At 50.2% G+C, this 19,474-nt stretch overlaps 1 protein-coding gene across 1 annotated transcript in view; it reads right to left on the bottom strand.

The window, feature by feature from the left end:
- CHST15 (carbohydrate sulfotransferase 15) overlaps positions 1–16,202 on the bottom strand; it is a gene marked incomplete at its 3' end in the record, with an annotated part of 31,212 nt that extends 15,010 nt beyond the window's left edge. The window contains exons 1-4 of the mRNA XM_082673781.1: positions 15,284–16,202; positions 14,238–14,577; positions 12,191–12,337; positions 8,881–9,037 (exon numbers count right to left, since the gene is read on the bottom strand). Of these exons, the coding sequence (XP_082529907.1) occupies positions 8,881–9,037; positions 12,191–12,337; positions 14,238–14,577; positions 15,284–15,829 (1,190 nt within the window). The 5' untranslated portion in view covers positions 15,830–16,202. The remainder of the gene's footprint in view (positions 1–8,880; positions 9,038–12,190; positions 12,338–14,237; positions 14,578–15,283) is intronic.
- Between the last annotated feature and the right edge of the window lie 3,272 nt (positions 16,203–19,474).

The following is a 19,474-nucleotide window of genomic DNA, read 5'->3' on the forward strand; positions in this document are numbered from 1 at the left end:
ATAAGCTACCATTCATTGGTCACTGCAAATAGCTCATTCGATTTTACCCGTCTGGCTCTGAGAGGACAAGGTACACGTTGATCGGCCTTCCCTCAAGGCGGGGCCCCTGCAGGTTCCGGCTCGTGCGTTACTTGTTCAGTGAGACCACCCCCTGCGGTGGGTTTCTCCTCCTTTTGTGATATTTTTGTTCATACCATGTTTAAATTGAGAGGTAATCCACACACTGTAAAATTCACCCTTTTAAAGTGAACGATGTAGTCGTTTTCAGTAAATGCACAAACTTGTGCAAACACCAGCATCATCTAATTCCAGAACATTTTCATCACCCCAAAGGGACTGATGGCTTTCACCTGTCAGTCCCCAGAGGGCCTGGGTCAGAAGTCGCTCGGATCCCCCAGCCCAAGAGGCCCCCAGAAGCTCGAGCCTCAGGGTCAGGTCTGCCCAGCCAAGTGCAGGCTGTCAGAGGCCTGGAGCTTCGCCATCTCTCCTGGCTTCCGCTCACCCCTCGGCCGTCTCAGGGAGCCGTGCTTGGAGGAAAGACCCGGGGCAGATGCTGAAGCTGTGGTCGGCTGGGGGCGGCCACGGCTGCTGGATGGGCTCACCCCAGGCCGTGCTCGCCCCGGCCTCCCTGTGCTCCCGGAGCACCTGCCGGCCAGCCACATACGTGTGAAAGGTCACATTTCATCACCAGCAGCCCCGCAGCGTGGGCTCACTCACATCTTCTAATCCACCCCCTCCCCCGTGAGAGCACAGTGTTCCGCGGCTGTGGAGGGTCACATACACGTGGTTAGCAAAGTGACAGCCAGAGCAGCCCGACATTACTCTCCATTTGCTGGCGTCCATATCCAAATCACTGATTGATCACTTCCCGACCTCTGATACGGTGTCATCAATAATGATTATATTTATTTTTCCTACAGGAAAAAGTACCCTTTAATGTAGCTGGGAAGGAGGCCCTTTCGTCCACTGAATCACACACTGTGAACATCTCATCACGAGGAACACTGAAGCAGGACTGGCCAGAGCAGCTTATTTGGAGGAAATGTCTCGAGTCACCCAGGCTGTGCCTCCGGGTGACACTGATGCAGTTCATTTTCTGCCAGAGAAGAACATACAGGCTTGAGCCTAAAAAGGTCCAAAGGGATGCAAAGCTTCTGGTTCATGGGGGCTGCCTGGGCCAGGTCTTCTGCTCCCCTTGAGCACGAGAGGGGTTCTGGGTCACCCCCCCACCACCACCGTTTCTCCCTGAGCATCCAATCACGGGGCCTTGGTGAACATCCACAGAGGGAGGCAATGCCAACATCCTCTCTACCTACGAGCCCGGTATGTCTCACAGAGCACTTTCACTTGATGCGCCCGTGATCCCGACACCAGGTGTCTCTACAGGTGAGGAAAGGCAGGCGCACAGAGGATGGGTGGGGTACCCCTGGGTAAGGCAGCAGCGAAGCCAGACCTAGATCCCCAGGTGGCGGACCTCATTGCAGAGCGATGGCCACCACTCCCCAGGCTGGCCGGGCTGTGACACGGGCCGCGCTCACTCATCAGCCCCGCACTCTGGGTAGCAGACGTCCCTGAACTCCACCTGGCGGCCCAGAGTCAGCGCTCCGTGCCCGCATCACCTTCCAATCTCTGCAGACCGAGGACAGCGCTCGTCGGCACACAGAGCCTCCCTCTGCAGACCAGCCATGTGGGAACACTCAGGTCTGCCAATGACTTCGTAAACTTCCCCCAAAATAAACAGCATTCCACACACAGGAATTTTCAGCACGATGGTTCTTCTCCCACCAACAACAAGATGCGGTCCCTCCCCAGGCGTTCACTCCTGAACGGCTTTCAGAGAACAGGGCGCGTGGCCCCAGCCCGGAGCCGGCCAGCTGCCCCTCCCTGCCCTGGGCAGCTCACAGCGCAGCTCTATCAAAGTGACCTCACACCACTTCTAGGGCCCATACAAAGGTGTGTCAGTGACACCCAGACAGGCAGCTTCTGAGAAGCAAAATGCCTGAATTCACCAGGAAATTAACAAGCAGCTTAGGACGCCCCCCAACAGTCTTCCTCAAGACCGCTGCCTTAGGATTCCTAACCCTCCAAGGTCTTAAAGCGGGAAGAGAGAAGGGAGCAGGACCTGGGGGGGCGGGGGAGTGGAAATTGATCTGTGGCTGTCGTCACGGCCTTTATACTCCAGCGCCCCTACACCCCGCAACTGCATCTCTTGCCCACAGGGGAGCTCTCCTCATCTCCCTTTGAGAGAGTTTACATTAAAAATCAATCTGTCGGTGCTTTTTAATCCTCGTGCAAATCTGTTATAGAGAAAACATCTCACGGCCTTGGAGCGCCAGAGCTCCTCTTCTGCCTGAGAACATGTCTCTGGCACTAAATCGGTGCTTCCAGAGACCTGGAGAAGTTGGGCCGTTTGGAGAAGGTTTTCGGCACCTGTTGAGTCACAAGAGAGATTCTCGTCCGGAGTCAGAGGCCCACAGCACTTCCGAAGCTTCAATCCGGCTCAGCTCCCTCCTGCGAGACCTGGTTACCGCGCTGGGTCAGCATCCTGATGCCGCTGATATGGAGGTACGTGAATGAGCAGAGTCCAGGCTTAGGTACCTACACAGACTGGCATCCTTACTGCTCACAGAACTGTGCAGAAGAGGGGGGCCATCCTATGGCTGCAGTTCAGTCCCTTCACTGAAAAGCCCTGCCCCGCCCGAGGTTCAACCTCCCCAGGTCAGACACAGCCAACGGCTGGTGGGTGGGAGATGCCTCGCGCAAGGGCCATCTCAGCGGCGCAGCTCCCCGTGGGGCTGGCTGAGACCTCTGTTGTGACCCCTCCCTCTGTCAGTCCTGCCCTGTCGCCCCTCACAGGGGTTGTCCCGAAAGCACTCATAAACCTCCTGCACACAAAGTGCTGTCTCAGAGTCTGCGCCCCACTAACTGACCTACGACAGAGGTGGAAAGCTTGGATCCTCGGTCAGACTGACATGGGATTGAATCCCAGTCTGGCCACTTATTAACCAGGTGACGGTGGATAGGTGACTTAACCCCACTGAGCCCACACACCTCACCTGTGACGCATCATGACAGCCCTCTCACCTGCTTGCAAAGTTCAAAGGAGGCGATGCCTGAAAAGGGCTTAGCACAGAGCCAGGGTGGAGTAAGTGCTCAGTTACTGCTAGGTTCCCACCCCTCCACTGGATGAAGACTCCAGGAGGGCAGACAGGAAGGACTTTGCTCTCCAATCCATGCAGTGCATCCAGCACGTCAAGGTGCTCAATAAACGTCTCATGAGTACATGAGTGCTTAGTTTGGTTATTGTCATTATTTGCCACTAATGTGGCCTAACAATAATAGCTAATAATTATATAATATTTACCATCTGCCCAGCACTGTTTAAACATGCTACAAGCATTAAGTCATTTAATTCTCACAACTCTAGAGGTAGGACTATTTTCCCCCATTTCACTGATGAGGACATGAGGCACAGAGAGGTTGAGTAACTTGTCCAAGGTCACACAGCCAGTGAGTGGCAGAGCTGGGGTTCAAATACAGACCATCTGGTCCCTGAGGCTGTCTCTCTACCACAATGATCCTGGGTCCTTGTTCACCACCCACACATGCCACCAGCCACTCTGGAGATGGAGTGAAATTCATGAAAGGTTCAAGGTTCTAGTCCAAAGGTTCATCCCCACTCATTACTCTCTGTTTGAATGAACAACGGTACATAAATGGATGCATTTCATTTAGAGCTTCATTCCTTCCATTCCTAGTTTACCACCATAAGTAGAATAATTATTTAACCAGCCCAGTGAGTTGTTAAAAGAAATCAGTTTATAAAAGCACAGGAAGAAGAAAACTCCTTAGGTTCCAAGGTTCAAAACATTTGGGTCAAAATCAAGTTCTACTCTTAATGGAGCTGTGCTCTCTTCCCTTCTGACTTACCTTCATTAACCGTGAAAACCAAAGGCTCCTGAGGTGGTCATTTCCATGCACTGTGGTAAGACTACACCCAGAATTAAGACCAAGACCCAGAGACGGTAAAGTCCGTGACCGATGGCGCAGGACCACTCTCCGAACGCCTTCTGAATGAACTACATTGGAGACAACCACCTCTGTGTTAAGAGTCAGCCTCTATCAACCGTCTCACAAATGAAGAGACAGGAGGCCAGTGTGAGCACTGTTGAAAAGAAGTCTTTTCCACTTGAGCACTGAACTAAATGAAGGAAAATCCTGCTTGTAATTGGTGGCTTCTTTTTAATTAACTGGGCCGATTTAGCCTAGTTAATTCAAATTAATTAACTTGAATTTTAAAGTATCATTATCTCTAACATAGAGAAACTTGCAACAGGAATTCCTGGCTGGCCCTTTTGGCCCTTAAGAAACATCCCATCTGCTTTCCACTATTCTCTCTTCCCCTCCAGAAAAATAAATGGACTTGCTGTTTACAACCTCCTCTGGAAACTTTAGAGTGATTGATTTGATTTTGCTTACAATTCCAACATTTTCAAACCCTCTGCCTTTGATCAGTTATAGAAATAAAGGCTAAATGTCAATCTAAAACTAGAAATAAAGGTTTCTCCCCACTCCTCTCCGAGCCTACCTGTAGAAAGAAAGAACAATTTGGTCCAATCCCACTGGCAGCAAGCAACTCAGGGAATCTCGCACTTGCAGAAGTGCAAGGTCACGGAATGGCTGAAGTGGCTAACGGCACAGGACCCAGTTAGACTAATAGAAACCTGGGTCCCAAGTGTTTGTTTCTTCAAGAGTGACCTAACCACCCAGAATTTATCATCCTTTCTGGTTGGGATGGGAAATAAGCCAGTCATTTCAGGCCATGAGTCACGGAGTTCAAAAAAGAAGAAATTCCTATTGTTACATACTCTTATAAATGTTTAAAAAGCAATAGAACAGCTGCTACTGTCGGTAACCCACACAGAAAATACACACATGCACACACACTCCCCAACGCATGTGCGGGCCCTGCCACGACACATGGTGCTACACTGGTACTTGCTCTTCTTCCGGCTCTAAGGGTGTGCTTTCCTGGAGGAACAGAGAGCAGCACGGGCAAAGGAGGTGTGCAAGGTAACTTCCTTTTTTAAAAAAAAATATTTATTTACTTATTTATTTATTTGGCTGCGCCAGGTCTCAGTTGCGGCACGCGGGATCTTTTAGTTGCGGCATGCGGGATCTTTTAGTTGCAGCACGTGGCATCTAGTTCCCTGACCAGGGATCGAACCCAGGCCCCCTGCATTGGGATCGTGCAGTCTTAGCCACTGGACCGCCAGGGAAGTCCCGGGAGGCAACTTCTAAGATGGTCCCCAAGAGCCTCACTTCTTGGTATTCACTCCCTGTAATCTCCTCCCCTTGACTATGGCCTGGACTTCGTGACTTGCTTCTCATCAAGAGAACGTGGCAAGGGTGATGGGCTGTCACTCTGGTGCTCAGATTACCAAAGATGAAGGCTTCCAACTTGGTAGCAGCTCTCTCCTTTGCTGGCTCTGATGGAGCAAGCAACCTCTGATGTTGTTGAGGCCCAGTGGCAAGGTACTGAGGGAAGCCTCTAGCCGACGGCCAGTAAAGAACGGTGGCCCTCCTTCCAACAGCTCTTGAGGAACTGAATTCTGCTAACAACCACACAAGCTTGAAAGCAGATCCTTACCCAGTCAAGCCTTCGGATGAGGCCCTGCCCTGGTGACACACTGACTGCAACCTTGGGAGAGACCCTGAAGTAGAGGACCCAGGAAAGCTGTGTCAGGTGCCGACGCACAGAAGATAGTGTGAGATAGTAAGTGTGTTGTTTTAAGCAGCCAAGTTTCTGGGTGATTTGTTACGCAGCAGTAGATGACAAATACAGTAGGCAACCCCACGACTGGGTCAGCTTCCTGATGAGGCTGTCACCATGGCAACCTGCCCTTCTCCTTGGTACCATCACATGCATCATGAGAGTCAATGTCTCGCTTTCCTGACAAAGTACAGCTCCTGGAGGACAGGCACCTACACATGTCTGCTCGGCACCAAACATGGTGCCCAGCATGTGACTGGGAATCGGAACATTTTAACTGATGATCTCTTTCTGTTAAGTGAGCACCAGGAAGTTAAGAACCTTCAGTTTCTGGTATAAATAGAGTATCTGTTCCTCAAAAAAAAAAAAAGGAAACAAGAGGACACCATCTTGGGCCCAAGAGCCTTCTAAAAGGGGGATTTTGGGCTGGAGTCTGAGAGGAGAGTCAGGCAGGTCCAGCTCCCCACTCAGTGCCTGAACCCAGGCAGCATGACGACCCTACCTATTAAAGGCTCGCCTTTATGGTGCGTGTGTCCTCAGAGGTGGACTCAGGACTGTGGAGAGAAAGGGACACACTCAGGGAAGCTGGCCCCGCTCTCCAAGAGAACACGCGGTCCTTCCCTTCGTGCTCTCCATTCTCCCTACTCAGAACCCTCCTTCCCCTTGACCACCTTGCTACTCTGTTCACTTGGCAAACTCTTACTCAGCCCTCAAAACCCCGCCTGGCCTCAGCTCCTCCAGAATGGCCTTTCTGGACCCCCGACTAGGAGCTCCTTCCCTCTTTGGTGCCACACTTCGCCCTCCCTCCCCACCCAGGCTGAACCGCAGACGGTAACGACCATGGCCACGCCTGTGAGCACCCCATCCCCAAGGCTCCCACCTCTGTGCCCAGGGAGTGACAGAGGCTGAAGTTTCACCCTCTTGGCCCTCTGGAGTCAAGGCAGTGTGACCTCCCACAGAAGGAGGAACAGGGAGATGTGACAGGAAGACACTGGACGAGCAGCGAGCACCCCCGAGAGAGAATGTTCCGGCCTCGTGAACTGCAGCAGGGGCGGCCCGGGGGCGGGGGGCGGGGGCATGGCAGAGCAGCTGTGAAAACACCTCAGTGGGCAGCGTGGGGGTCACTTAATCACCAGGCCTTTCAAGGCTGACGGTTACGTAATCTTGTCCACACAAGAATATGGCTGGTTTGTGTCAAGTGTTCTCAAGCCGTGGGGGACCAGCCCACGCTCTGAGCAGAAGGGTCAGATTCCTGCCTCCCGAGGTATGGGAACTAGCAGGCAGGACGTGGCAAGCTGCTCCGAGGTCAGGGCTGCCTCCTTAGCAGAGCGGACGGATTCCCGAGGCTGAAGGAGGTGCAGCATCGAGACAGGCCCCATGGTGCGACACAGGAGGGCTGCAGGGGTGGAGACGGAGCAAGGGCCATCCAGCTCTCTGACCAGATGACTGTGGTGCCCGGGGGCCATTCGGAGACGCCACGATGGGGACAAGGAGGTAAATCAACAATTCGAAATGAAAGAAGCAAGATGTAAGACTGCATATTCACACAGCTGCACACCACACGCGCGCACACACACACACACACACACTACACTTATCTACAAAGATACGTACTTTGGAAGAAACTAAGCAAAATAAAAATAATGACTATCTGGGTGGGAGATTATAGGTGTTTTTAAAATTGTCATCATCGGCAAGGCTACGGGGCCAGGAATGTATGCCATCCAAGGAAGGAACTGGGGGGTGTTAGTGTCCTAGGGCTGCTGTAACACTACCACAAACTTGTGGCTTATTACAGCAGGCATTTATTCTCTCACAGTTCTGAAAGCCGGAAGTCTGAAATCCAGGTGTCAGCAGGGCCGGTTCGCTCTGGGGCTTCTGAGGAGAATCTGTTCTGGGCCTGTGTCCCACTGCTGGGGCTGCCGGCCTCCCCGGGCGGGCTCGGCTTCTGGCAGAATCACTCCAACCTCTGCCTGCAGCCTCACATGTGTCCTCCCTGTGTCTGCAGGTCTCGGTGTCCAAATGTTCTCTTCTCATAAGGACACCAGCTCTTGGATTAGGGCCCACCCTCGTCCAGTGTGACCTCATCTTAACCTGAGTCCGTCAGCAAAGACCCTATTTCCAAACAAGGTCACATTCACATACATCTTTGTGGGCAAGGGTGTCATTAATTAATGAAACCCATAACAAAAGGCATTTAGCTCAAAGGAAAATAAGACACAGGGCTGTGGCCGCCGTCTTCAATATCCGGCAGGCTCTTCCGTTTAGGATTAGACGTGGCCTGCGTAGGGAAGAAATGGGTCCGAAGTGTCGATGCTCCCAAAAGACAGACTTGGGCTCAAAACAGGAAGGATGCTCTCTCAGAGCTGTCTGAGCAGGACTGGCCATTCTGGGTGGGGAACTCCTGGACCATACTGGAGCCTCTTATCTCTGGTGTAGGGGTACTGGCCAGGGCGGGGGCGGGGGGCAGGGGTGGACTAAATGATTTTAAAGTCCTGGCAGCCCTAAGACTCTGCCATCCGCACAGGCGTCGTCAGTGACCTCAGCATCACCCAGTGCCAGCCTGGCCACCCTTAGACAACCCTCGGTTCAATACCGTGCTAGCCTGGCCTCATCTGCACCGGGCACCTCCTGCCCTCTGCAACAAAGCAGCTCTGTCTGTCGTTTTCTGCCTTTTGGTGTCTCAAGGAAAGGTGGAGCTTGCACGTTCAGAGCCAACAGGATAAAGGCATCAATCAAGTCGGGAGACAAGGAATTCTAGGAGTTAAACCCTGCGGAGAGCTTCGATATCCCCAATTCTAAGGGCATTTTTCATGGCCGGACATCACCCAAGGGGCATGTCCCGAGGTCAGACCGGCCGAGGCCGCAGGCCCACAGACCAGGGTCAAAATGGCTAAGGAAAAAATCCTCGGTTTATTTAGATGCAGTGAAGATTGCCCCAAGAATAATGTTTACATAAGCAACAGCAGTAACATTGCAAGTTAAGCTTGTTTATTTAAAAAAAAAAAAAAAAGAAGCAGCAGCAAAATCTTGTTTCTGATGAGAAAGAAGACTGTTCTTCAGAACTGCCTTTTCTTTTCCCAGAACGAAAAATCTACACTGCTCACCTCTCCACAGGGTCCCTCAGCATGACGATCAGTTTCGCGTCTGGCTGAAAGGCGTGGATGAAGTCCTGGGTCAGAAAGGGGGGCTCGCCATCCGTGCTGTTGTCATAGAAGAACGCCCAGGCGTTGTTATCCCACATGGTGGAGGCGCTGGCCTCCCCTGGAAACGGAAAACGAGTGAGCAGTGCTGAGTTACGGGCTCCCACAGAGCGGCCTGAATTACGGGCCAAACCTGGCTGTGATACCTTCTTGAATAGGTGTTAGCGGGTGAGCTGGTCTGCCACGCTGGCAGACGGGACTCCGGGAAAAGGAGGCTGATGACCACCCTCTGCTGCCGTGTCACCCCCTCCCCTCTGTGACCTCCATCTGGAGATCGAGGTGATCCACGCAACACTGAGCACCCCTCTTCCTCCCAGCTCCTCTCTCCAGGATGTGCCAAAAAACCTCTACTAGCATCTGGCCTCCCAATTTCACGATGTTTAACTTGCTAACGGTGCATAGCCCTGTGGCATTTTAAGGGCCCGCTGAGACTGTACTAGATGGTTCCCTTCAGAAAGTATCAGGGATGAAGGAGAAGTTCGGGGATCCGAACTTCTGGGTTAATCATTTTGCTCCTTGAAATTGCTGTGGCGGCCTTTTTCACTGATCATTTACTTTTCTCCCTCTCAATGACAGTTATTGCTTCCGGCATTGTTTTTATCCTCATTTCTCATTAGGAAACTGCACGCAATCTGCATCAATCTTCCCTTGAAATCACAAGGGTCGGTCCCAGTGCACATTCTAAGACCAAACGAGAGGAAGGCTTTGCGGGAAGGCTCATGCGACCTCGGTCCTGCGTGCCCATCCACCCCGTCACCCTGCACACAGGTGGCATTCACTCAGTGCTGACTGCGTGAGCAGGAAGCTGGTTCTAGCCCCTGTTTGATCACAGTCTGTGTGAATGAAGCATGATAACGTTAAACACACATTCTAGGACTGGGGAAAGGACAAGACACAGCCATTTCAACATTTCTATCTCGGATAACTGAATCAATTCCCTGACTTTTTTTTTTTCAGGACCATCTTCAGAGACTTAGAAAGAAAAACAAATCAATCAATTAATTATACACTTGATTTCCCAACACTTTACATGGGATTATACGATACATCTCCAAGTCACTTATTCAGTGAAAATCTGAGCCAAAAGACTAAGTCTCTTTGATCAGTGATGAGCACATCCCAGTCATGCAGAGTGTTAGCAGGGCCCGATTTATTCTGTTGGATGTGCCATCATGTCCAGGTGAGCATTACTATTCTGATCTTTATTTCTATTTTTTTTAAGAGATAATACCATAGAATACAGAAAAAACAAGTCAATCAGAAGTCCTTTGAAAATTCTACTCACAATGAATAAGGGAATATTAGGACAAGGGAAGTATCTAAAACTTAGTTGGCACAAATTCTGTCAGTCCCATAAATGAACTGGTTCTATGCTTGTCCATCCACCCATCCATCTATCCATCCTTCCTTCATTCATCCTTCATCCATCCAGGCAGAAAGCTCTGATTTGGTGTCTAATATGTGCCCGGCACTATGCCTGGCACTGGGGATAGATGCAGGAAACAAGACAGACCCTTCCCTCTCAAACCTCGTAATCTAGGGGAAGATCAATAATTCAATAAACAATCAGAGCCCCACGTGAGCACCTTGACAGGGCAGAGCCGGGTGGCCATGAGAGCAGAGGCAGGGGCCTTTCTCTGCACTGCGGAAAGGTTCTCTGGCCTATCCCCAGCCCAAAGAACCCAGTCACTTGAGTCCTTCATGACTCCAGCCATTAGCCCAGACCACTGAGAAAAGGCCCTCTCTGACCCATCAGCCAAGATGAAAAAAGACCAGTATGCTTCTACCAAGGATCTAACGAAAGAACTGAAGCAGAGTTCAATCACATTTCAGGGCTGGGAAGAGCCCAGAACTGATCTGGCCCAACAAGCCCATTTTACAGATGAGCAGACTGAGTTCACGAACACAAAGACCGACGTGTCACATGGCACAGAGCGGGCTGGTGGCACGATCAGAGCTGGATGCCGGCTTTCCATCTACCGTAAAATTCAATAAACTCTGCTTCAAGTGAACATCAGAGCTGTAGATATATTCCTTAGTTTTCATTTCTAAATCCAGAAGTAAATAAAATTAGGAAACCAAACTAAAGCCTTCCTTTTTCATTCATTATCTTAGGCTCTATTTCTGGACCCTAGGATGCATATTTTTAGCTCTTTCCTAAGAACATGAGATTTTCCCAGAGGCATATGGTATGGGAGTCACAGTCAAATATTAATTAAGATTTGTAATTTGAGGTGTTAGAACTCTAGGCTGCAAGAAAATAGCTAGTAGCCAGTTCACACTGGGTGAGAGGGTGTGATCTCAACTGGCTCCTAGGACCCGATTTCTTTGAGTTAAAAATAAATAAATAAATTGGGGCTTAGGCGTGTAAGCCTGTCCCCCTGGATATGGGAGTCAAGTAAACATCCATCTTTCAAATGGTTGATTCCAATTCCTTTTAGTCACTAATAGAGTCACCGAATTTAGAGAATCAAAACATAACAGATTTAGGAGAATAAAAAAATAGATCACTGCCTCAGGTAATCAATTTAAGCAAAATATGTGATTCAATTTCTCCCTTTCAGAGGTGTAAGTGGATAAATGTCTTCTCCTAAGCTGAATCCAATAGAGAGAGTGAATAGATATGTTTTTTATAAAACACTCTTGTGAATTTTTTTTTAATGACTCTTAATCAAACCACCTCATTTTGAATGTCTAAAGGCATCAGCTTGACAAGGCCTAAGCTTTTTCAACAGCAATTAGTCACCCACGATGCAATAGGGCGGCGTCTGTTTCAGGAGAGGCCACCTCCGTCTTTGCAGGGTCCCAGCGGCCAGGGAGTACAAAAGCCCCAAGAATTAAACTGATGACTAACTGGTTCATTTTACGTTCATGATCCCCCAACCAAACTTACTCAGGTGGGTGTATCATGAAAAGAAATCAAGCATGCAAGCTTAATTCAAGTAAACGCAAAGAAATGGCAACTTTTCCAAAAAACCAGTTCCGGTGTGCTTGAGTCTCCACGGAACTAGAGTCTACTAAACATTTCTGCTTTATTGAAGTTGCACGAGCACTATGAACCTTTTACACGGGGGTGAGAGTGATGGCTAGCGGGGAAGTGCATGCACGGCAGCTGCCAGCAGCCAGCATGCAAATGCTCGCAGGTGCAGTGAAGCCCGGCCTGGCCCGGGGCAGAAGCAGGGGGGCCCTCGCGGGAGTTACACGGACGCCATACCGATAATGATTCTATTCATCTTGCTCTGTTCCTTTGCAGAGCTGGCCTGCAGTCCTTGATGAATCTGGTGTGCAGCCAGGTCAAAGAGGTCCAGATAATCTTCCACGGGATAGCGGTCCCGCAGACCATCTCTCAGGCGGACGATTCCTACAAGAACCAGGAAGCAGGAGTTAGGACAAAGCTGCCACGGCTGGGCTGATGGCTTCTGGGGAGTGACCACAGGGGATGGAAAGGTCCAAGGGCCCAGCTGCAGCAGCCAAGGCTCAGCCCGAGGAGCTGCAAGAGAGGGAGGGGCGTCTGTGAATGGGCCATGATCCTTTAACTCACGTGCACTTCGAGGGGTGGAATGCACCACCATTAAGCTGCACGGTAGCCGCTGAAAGGCTGGCATGCCTGTTCAAGAACTAGAATCGAGTCTACTCGGAGGGACAGAGAGTTTGGGGCCAGTTAACATGTGCACCAGGTGCGGCCCCCCAGGGGCGGGGCAGCAGTGGTGTCAGGATACACACACTGAATCAAAAGAAAAGGCAGCACATCGGAGGGGCGGCATCCTCTGAAGCTCAGATGAGTCTTCTACGCCAGGGCCGACCAGCATCTTCCTGAGGTTCTATTCCATCAAGCAGTCTGTCCATCTGTCCAAACAATAAGGGGAATCGATGGTCCCCGGACAGACACCTGGGTTATTCTGGCATCAGCCACATGCAGCCTAAATTCTGCCCTTGCCTCTGAAGTGGGTACATTTCACTTGAAAATGTACTGACAACACACTGCCCTAAACCACAGCCACCAAGGTTAATGGAAAGTGGAGAGAGAGCATCTAGGGGCAAAACAGCAAGAGGTTCAAGGTGACACTGGAGCCCAGACTCCAGAGGCCCACATGCCCCTGTGCCTCTCTCTCCTCTGCCAGTGGGAACCTGGTTTGCACGGGGGAAAATGGTGAGCTGCGTAGGGGAGGCCGCTCTTCAGACGAGTAGAGAAACCCTGGCTCCCACAGCTGCCGCCGCCAAGCACAAAAGACACATGTACGCTTCTGTTCACTCCAGGAGGAACAGCAAAGGGATTCAGTCAAACGTTTGTCGGGAAACACATTAAGAGTTGGTCTCAACTTAGGCTGTACTACGGAAAACGTTCAAAATTCCCTTCCAAGCAACCTAGGTCCTTTGCACGGAAACCACCCTCGACGGCTTCCCGAACTTTGGCGTTTGTCATCCCTTACCTCCAGTGACCAAACATCTCCTGGCATAAGGGAAAAGGTTAAGGAGAGGAAACAGTGACCCAAGGGCGGATGGGTGGCTCGAGCAGAAGGCAGCCTGCATGCCAACCCCGCGGGAAAGGGCTGGGGTGCTGTGAGCAGGGTCTCCCAGAATTATCTCCCTGGGGCTTTCATTCTGACCCTGCGAAGCCGAAGGGTCAGGTCAGAGAAAAGAAGCCCGAAGCAGCTTAATGACAGGCTCAGGGCCCTGGGATGAACCGGCAGGAAGCGGAAGCCCTGCTCATGCAGCCGTCTTTCTCTCTCCTGCCACCTCCGGGGGTGGGCATGTGGGTGCCGGGCTCCAGCAGGAACAGCACGGAGCTGGGAGCTGGATGCACAGCCCCCGACAGACGTCCACCCGGCCAGCACTCACCACTCCCGGGTGCTGCGTGTGCCCTTCCGAACAAGAAGAGCTGCTGATCCTGACCCCTCGCCCTCGCCCTCCCCACCGCCGGGGCTGCATACATGCTCACCGGGTGGTCGGGAGCTGGGTGCTCGGTCCTGCTGGATGTCTGCCTGGGGATCCCTAAACCAGAGAATTGTCAGATCTCTGCATCTTGGCATGTTTTCTCATCTCCCCGCCCTGCATCCCTCCTGGGGCCTCGCACAGCCCTGCTCGGGTCAGTCTCAGGGCTCCCACGCCAACCCTGACCATGACCCCGAACCTGACGGTGACCCCTGATCCCGCCCCCGACGTGCGTGTAAAGAGCGACTGGATGAAGGAGGCACCGGGCTCGGTGAGAGACCCCCACGTGCACCGTCACCACGGGGACCGGGGACCGCGCTGGCACGCACCGAAGCGCTTCCGGGTCCACCAGTGCGGCTCCTTGATGGCGGAGAACTTCACTTCCGGGTGCAGCCGCAGGCGGTCGTAGAGGTCGGTGGTGCCGCACTTGGGCTGCCCGATGATGTAGAAGTGCGGCAGGCAGCGGAGGCGGAAGTGCTTGCCGTGCGCGTGGGACAGGTGGCCCCAGAAGGCCTTGCGCAGGGCGTCGAAGGTGGAGCGGAAGCGCTTGGAGTAGAGCACGTAGGAGTTGGTCAGATAGGGGTCGGTGGTGTTCCTCCCCGTGAACTCCTCGTACCAACAGGGGCTCTTACTGTTGGGGAGGAATTTGTGCGGGATGACTGAAAACATCTGCGGTCAAAAAGACAAAAAGGGGGAGAGACGCACCGAGGGGAAAACATTAGCACAAGCACATTCTGTCCACAGTATGATCCTGTCCTGAGACTTATTCCAGCGTTCACATTGGAACTATTATTGGATGACGACTAAATACTAAAACAAAGCAAAACTTGGTAAACAGCCAATGACCATGCATTTCCTTAACCCCAAATAAAAATAAAATTTGGAGAGAATGAAAATAAAAGTTCAATCAAACTCCATTCTACCATGATTTACCTTGCACACACACACACGCACACACACACACACAGCAATCTAACTAAATTAAAGAGTTGGAACTTTTGACTATGTAGCTGGATATTTAAATGGCCGTTAGAGGCAAACACTGTGATTAGGACAGACTAGAAACAAGATGACGGTAATCTACAAAAGCAACTTTAACTGCCAGGGCCACATTTCAAGCAAAAAGTCCCGGGAAGGAATTATTAGGAGGGGCGTCCTTCAACATTGCTTGCTGCGCCATTCAGTACAGAATTCCCTTCTCTGGGCTAACTGCGTGGACACGGACCTCCCAGTGAGCTCTCATCCATAAGGCTGTCAAATTACCATTGCTACACTTGAGAAATTTTTGGTCATTTTCGTCCCAAAGGTGGTGACAGGAAAGGAAGCAGCAATTTTTTAAAAATCAGTCCACAGAAATGAGCACCAGGCTACTCACGTGCAATTCCTGCTTCTTGAGATCTTCCACGTCTGGGAGCTGTCTGGTTGTGAACTCAATCCTGGCTGTGATGCTGCTGATAATTAATTTAATGCTTGGATCGTCCTTCACGTACGAAATATTATTTACAGAGGGTTGGTGATGATGCTCTTTTGTGTCACTCAGATTTTCACCATCCATCAAGCTGGGATTGCTGGGGAGGGCTCCGTAATGGAAAGGTGATGAGATCAGAAGCTCTTGGTGGACCCCAGAAAGGATGTAAGAAGCCATCACCAACGTCATTATTATCAATCCAAAAACGAGGCTGCATCGCTTCCCCTTCTTGAAGCGCAGAAACCCACTCCAGCTCTCATTCCCTTCAGCCCTCACTTCGAGAACGGCAAGCAAGTTCATCTGCTTACCGTCCACTCGAAACACAATTTTGTTTTCTCCTTTGCACATGGGGCACTCCTGGCGACTGTGATGGGGGCCTCCTCGGCAGCTGACCTGCTGTGTATGTGCTTCGTCGGGCAACAGCTGGATGCAGCAATTAATGCAGTGCCTCATCGTAATGCCTTTGGGCTGCTGGCCCGCCGAGCCATGGGCGAGTCCCCAGGGAGTCCGGATGCCTGCAAGTCGTGCTGGAAAACTTCAAGGACGTCTCGTGATCACATACAATGGTTGAAAGGCACAAGCAACAGAAACAAATATAAAAATGATCAGGCGCTAAAACACCAGAGAATGAGGATGCGTGTTCTTTGGTTCGACTCCGAAAGACAACACGAATGATCTCCAATTGTCATGGTCTGTAAGAGCCACTGCAATCCTGGAAAAAGCCACAAGGTCGGGAGCAATTCTTCCTGTCCTTCAGGTTTTTCCCATGGCACCAAATGAAGTGGAGGAGTTCTCACTGGAGAACATGGGAACACCCAAGGGATTAGAAGATCTCATGGCCTCAATGAAGGATGGACTGGCGCACCACCCACACAGAGTCCATGAAGATTTCTTCTTTTACAGCCTGTGTTCCTTTGAAATGTTTCCTCTTCAAAATCTTTAAGATGTCAGATTGCCTAAACAACAGAGAAAAGAGGTCGTATTACATTATGTGATGATAGCAATAACCCTGGGACCATCTTCCAAGGAGAGACGTTCACGCTTCTTTTCCACTTCTCAATTTTGGCCAAGCTGACTGGGTCACAAGCAAGTTAATCATATAGGATATATGAAAATCATATAGGATAAAGGGAGAGGTTTCGGGTCTTTGGTGCTTGGCTTTGGAGTTCAGTCTCTGCCTCCAAATGTGGCCCCAACACCAGCGCCACCAGCACCATATTAAACACCTCCTACTTTACACAACCCACATATTCTGTTATGCCTTTGCCTTGACACATCTAAGTGACTGGATCCCCCTGTCCCAGGACTTGCAGTCATTTCAGATTCATGCACAGTCAGACTATGAATTTGAGGGATGAATTGAAATATCAGTGCTGTTAAGTCAACAAAAAATCCAAGAAGGAGGATGTTTAGGGTGGGAGCAGGCAGAGAAAATGGTTTTTACTCTCCCAGTAGCACCAATAGTCTCTTAACCTAGAGCTAACATTTATTACTAGCTTAGGACACAAAAGTTAATGAAAATTTAGAAACACTGAAATGATTTTCTCCTTCAGTAGAATGTATCATATTAAAAAATTTTTTTGACTTTAAGTAATTAAGCAATTAAATCCAACGTGCAGTATTCCCCTGAGCAACAGAACACTTTAGACCCTAAAACAATTTTTCACTTTCATCATCCTGGGGAAAACATGACTCTTCAAAATCCATTAACAGAATCCTGCGGTTATAAAATGTATTGTTGCCCAAATGACACCTCTTTGTGGATGTTGTAAAAAGAGCAAAGAAGGAGACCTACTTAGTTTGCAGCAGTGGTATAACAATGCTAACCAGCTAGCTATGTGACCTTGAGCCAGCCATATAACCTCTCTGAGCTCTGGTTTCCTCACCAGTCAAATTAGGATAAAAAGTACCTCCCTTTCAAGTGTGTAACAAGTAGTATATCAGCTAATGCATGTGAAGACTTTGCATAATGCCTACACATATTGAGCATCCCATAAAAGGTAGATAATAATAGCATCATCAATGACTATTACTCTTATTTTTTAATTGTCAATGAATGCCAAGAACATCTGAAGTGAATCAAGGATGGGTAATCCCATCCCGTTATTTTTCCTTAGCACCTCAGAATCACCCAGAGGTGGCAGACTCACCTCCAATTCTGCATACACACACCCCTCCAACAATCCTAGAGAAGGTGATATTAACTAACCCTGCGTTAAGCCCCCTCTCCCGTTGGCTGAAAGGCTGAACAATCAGAACTCACCAGCAGAAATATTCCCTCCCCTTGGACCAAAAGGCCCATGTTTTGTCAAAACACAATGACCAAGAAATAGCCAAGCAGTTTCCTAAAACATCTTCCACAAAATGTCCTGCGTGTTGTCCACAGGTCAGTGCTTAAATTACCTGGAGAAAAGGTGAGATGGACCAAACTACACAGACTTCTTTAGAGTAGGATTTTTCACAGGAGAAGAATATAATACACAACGTTTCCAAAACATAATTGGCCAAAGAACTCTCACTACTGTCTCAAGGAAGCAGTTTGAGGAATGCTAGCGAGCAAAGGCTGAGATACGGGTCAGAGCAGTTCTGAGAAGTGCAGAGGAGCAGGGGCTGTGGGAGGGTTCGGCTGGAACCAGGCCAGTGCCTCGGGCCGCCACCCACTCATCCGAGAGAGCAGTGGGAGGACGTGCCGGGAACCTCAAGGCTCAAACCTCTGCCCCCAACTTGTTCAACCACCCCTGACCCATCACTGGGTACAAACAATTCTCCCCAACAGGAGAAACAACAGGGCAAGCTCCCCTACTTGGAAACCCACTCACTAGGCCAAGAAAACATTTTTCACACGCCAAAAACAAGGCCACGTGGGGTTAAAATAAGGCTCCAACCAGCATCGCAGCGGGGAGCCGGTCGCACCCTTCTGTCTCTCTGGCTACAGGAGGCCTAATTCAATTTTTTTCCAAACATGGTCTTTGAAGCTCCAAGACAAGAATGTACAAAATCTGGACCCAACAGGATGGGCAAAACATTCCTCAACAAGAACAAAGGTTTCCTTTGACAAGCAAAATAAACAAATAGACCTGAGTAGGCAGAGACGCGGACAGTCTCAACCGAGAGGCCTGGGACGTGGTGAGCCAGAGGATTTGTCCCCTGGGCAGGCTGCACCCTCCAGCCAGACCTCCCACTCCACGTCTCACTTTTTTTTTTTTTAACATCTTTATTGGAGTATAATTGCTTTACAATGGTGTGTTTCTGCTTTATAACAAAGTGAATCAGTTATACATATACATATGTTCCCATATCTCTTGCCTCTTGCGTCTCCCTCCCTCTCACCCTCCCTATCCCACCCCTCCAGGCGGTCACAAAGCACTGAACTGATCTCCCTGTGCTATGCGGCTGCTTCCCACTAGCTATCTATTTTACGTTTGGTAGTGTATACATGTCCATGCCTCTCTCCCGCTTTGTCACAGCTTACCCTTCTCCCTCCCCATATCCTCAAGTCCATTCTCTAGTAGGTCTGTGTCTTTATTCCTTTCTTACCCCTAGGTTCTTCATGCCACGTCTCACTTTTTAAATGTAAAACGGGGAGCAGAGAACTGGGGAGACAATTCCAGATGCCTTAAGGGCTTCAAAGAAACACTCTCCTCTAATTCATTCATTCCTCCCTTCTGTGATTCACCAGATCCCTTCTGAAGGTAGATTGTGCACTGGGCACTGCCCGAGATGCAAGTCCAGGTGTGGAGGCCTGAAACCAGCATGCGATGGGGGCTGTGATGTCATAAAAAATACGTATTCGGTCTTTGTCCCCTGTTCCTGGCGCAGAGCTTCTAAAACGCTTGGAACTTCCTGAGTGATAGGGGTGACAGGGACAACACCTTTTGTTATTCATAACAAGCCCCTTTCAACCACACCTCAGTTTATGCTTGTGAGGTGACTATTGCTGGGGCCCCCAGAGAGCTTCAGGATGGGGCTGGTAGCCAGAAAGACCAAACCTTGATTAGAAGCTTGGAACTTTCAGCCCTGCCTCTCCAGCCTCCAGGAAAGGGAGAAGGGCTGGAGATTGAGTTAATCACCAATGGCCAAAGATTTAATCACTCGTGT

The sequence above is a fragment of the Grampus griseus genome (genome assembly GCF_964374135.1).
Source record: "Grampus griseus genome assembly, chromosome: 16".
Lineage (NCBI taxonomy): Eukaryota > Metazoa > Chordata > Mammalia > Artiodactyla > Delphinidae > Grampus > Grampus griseus.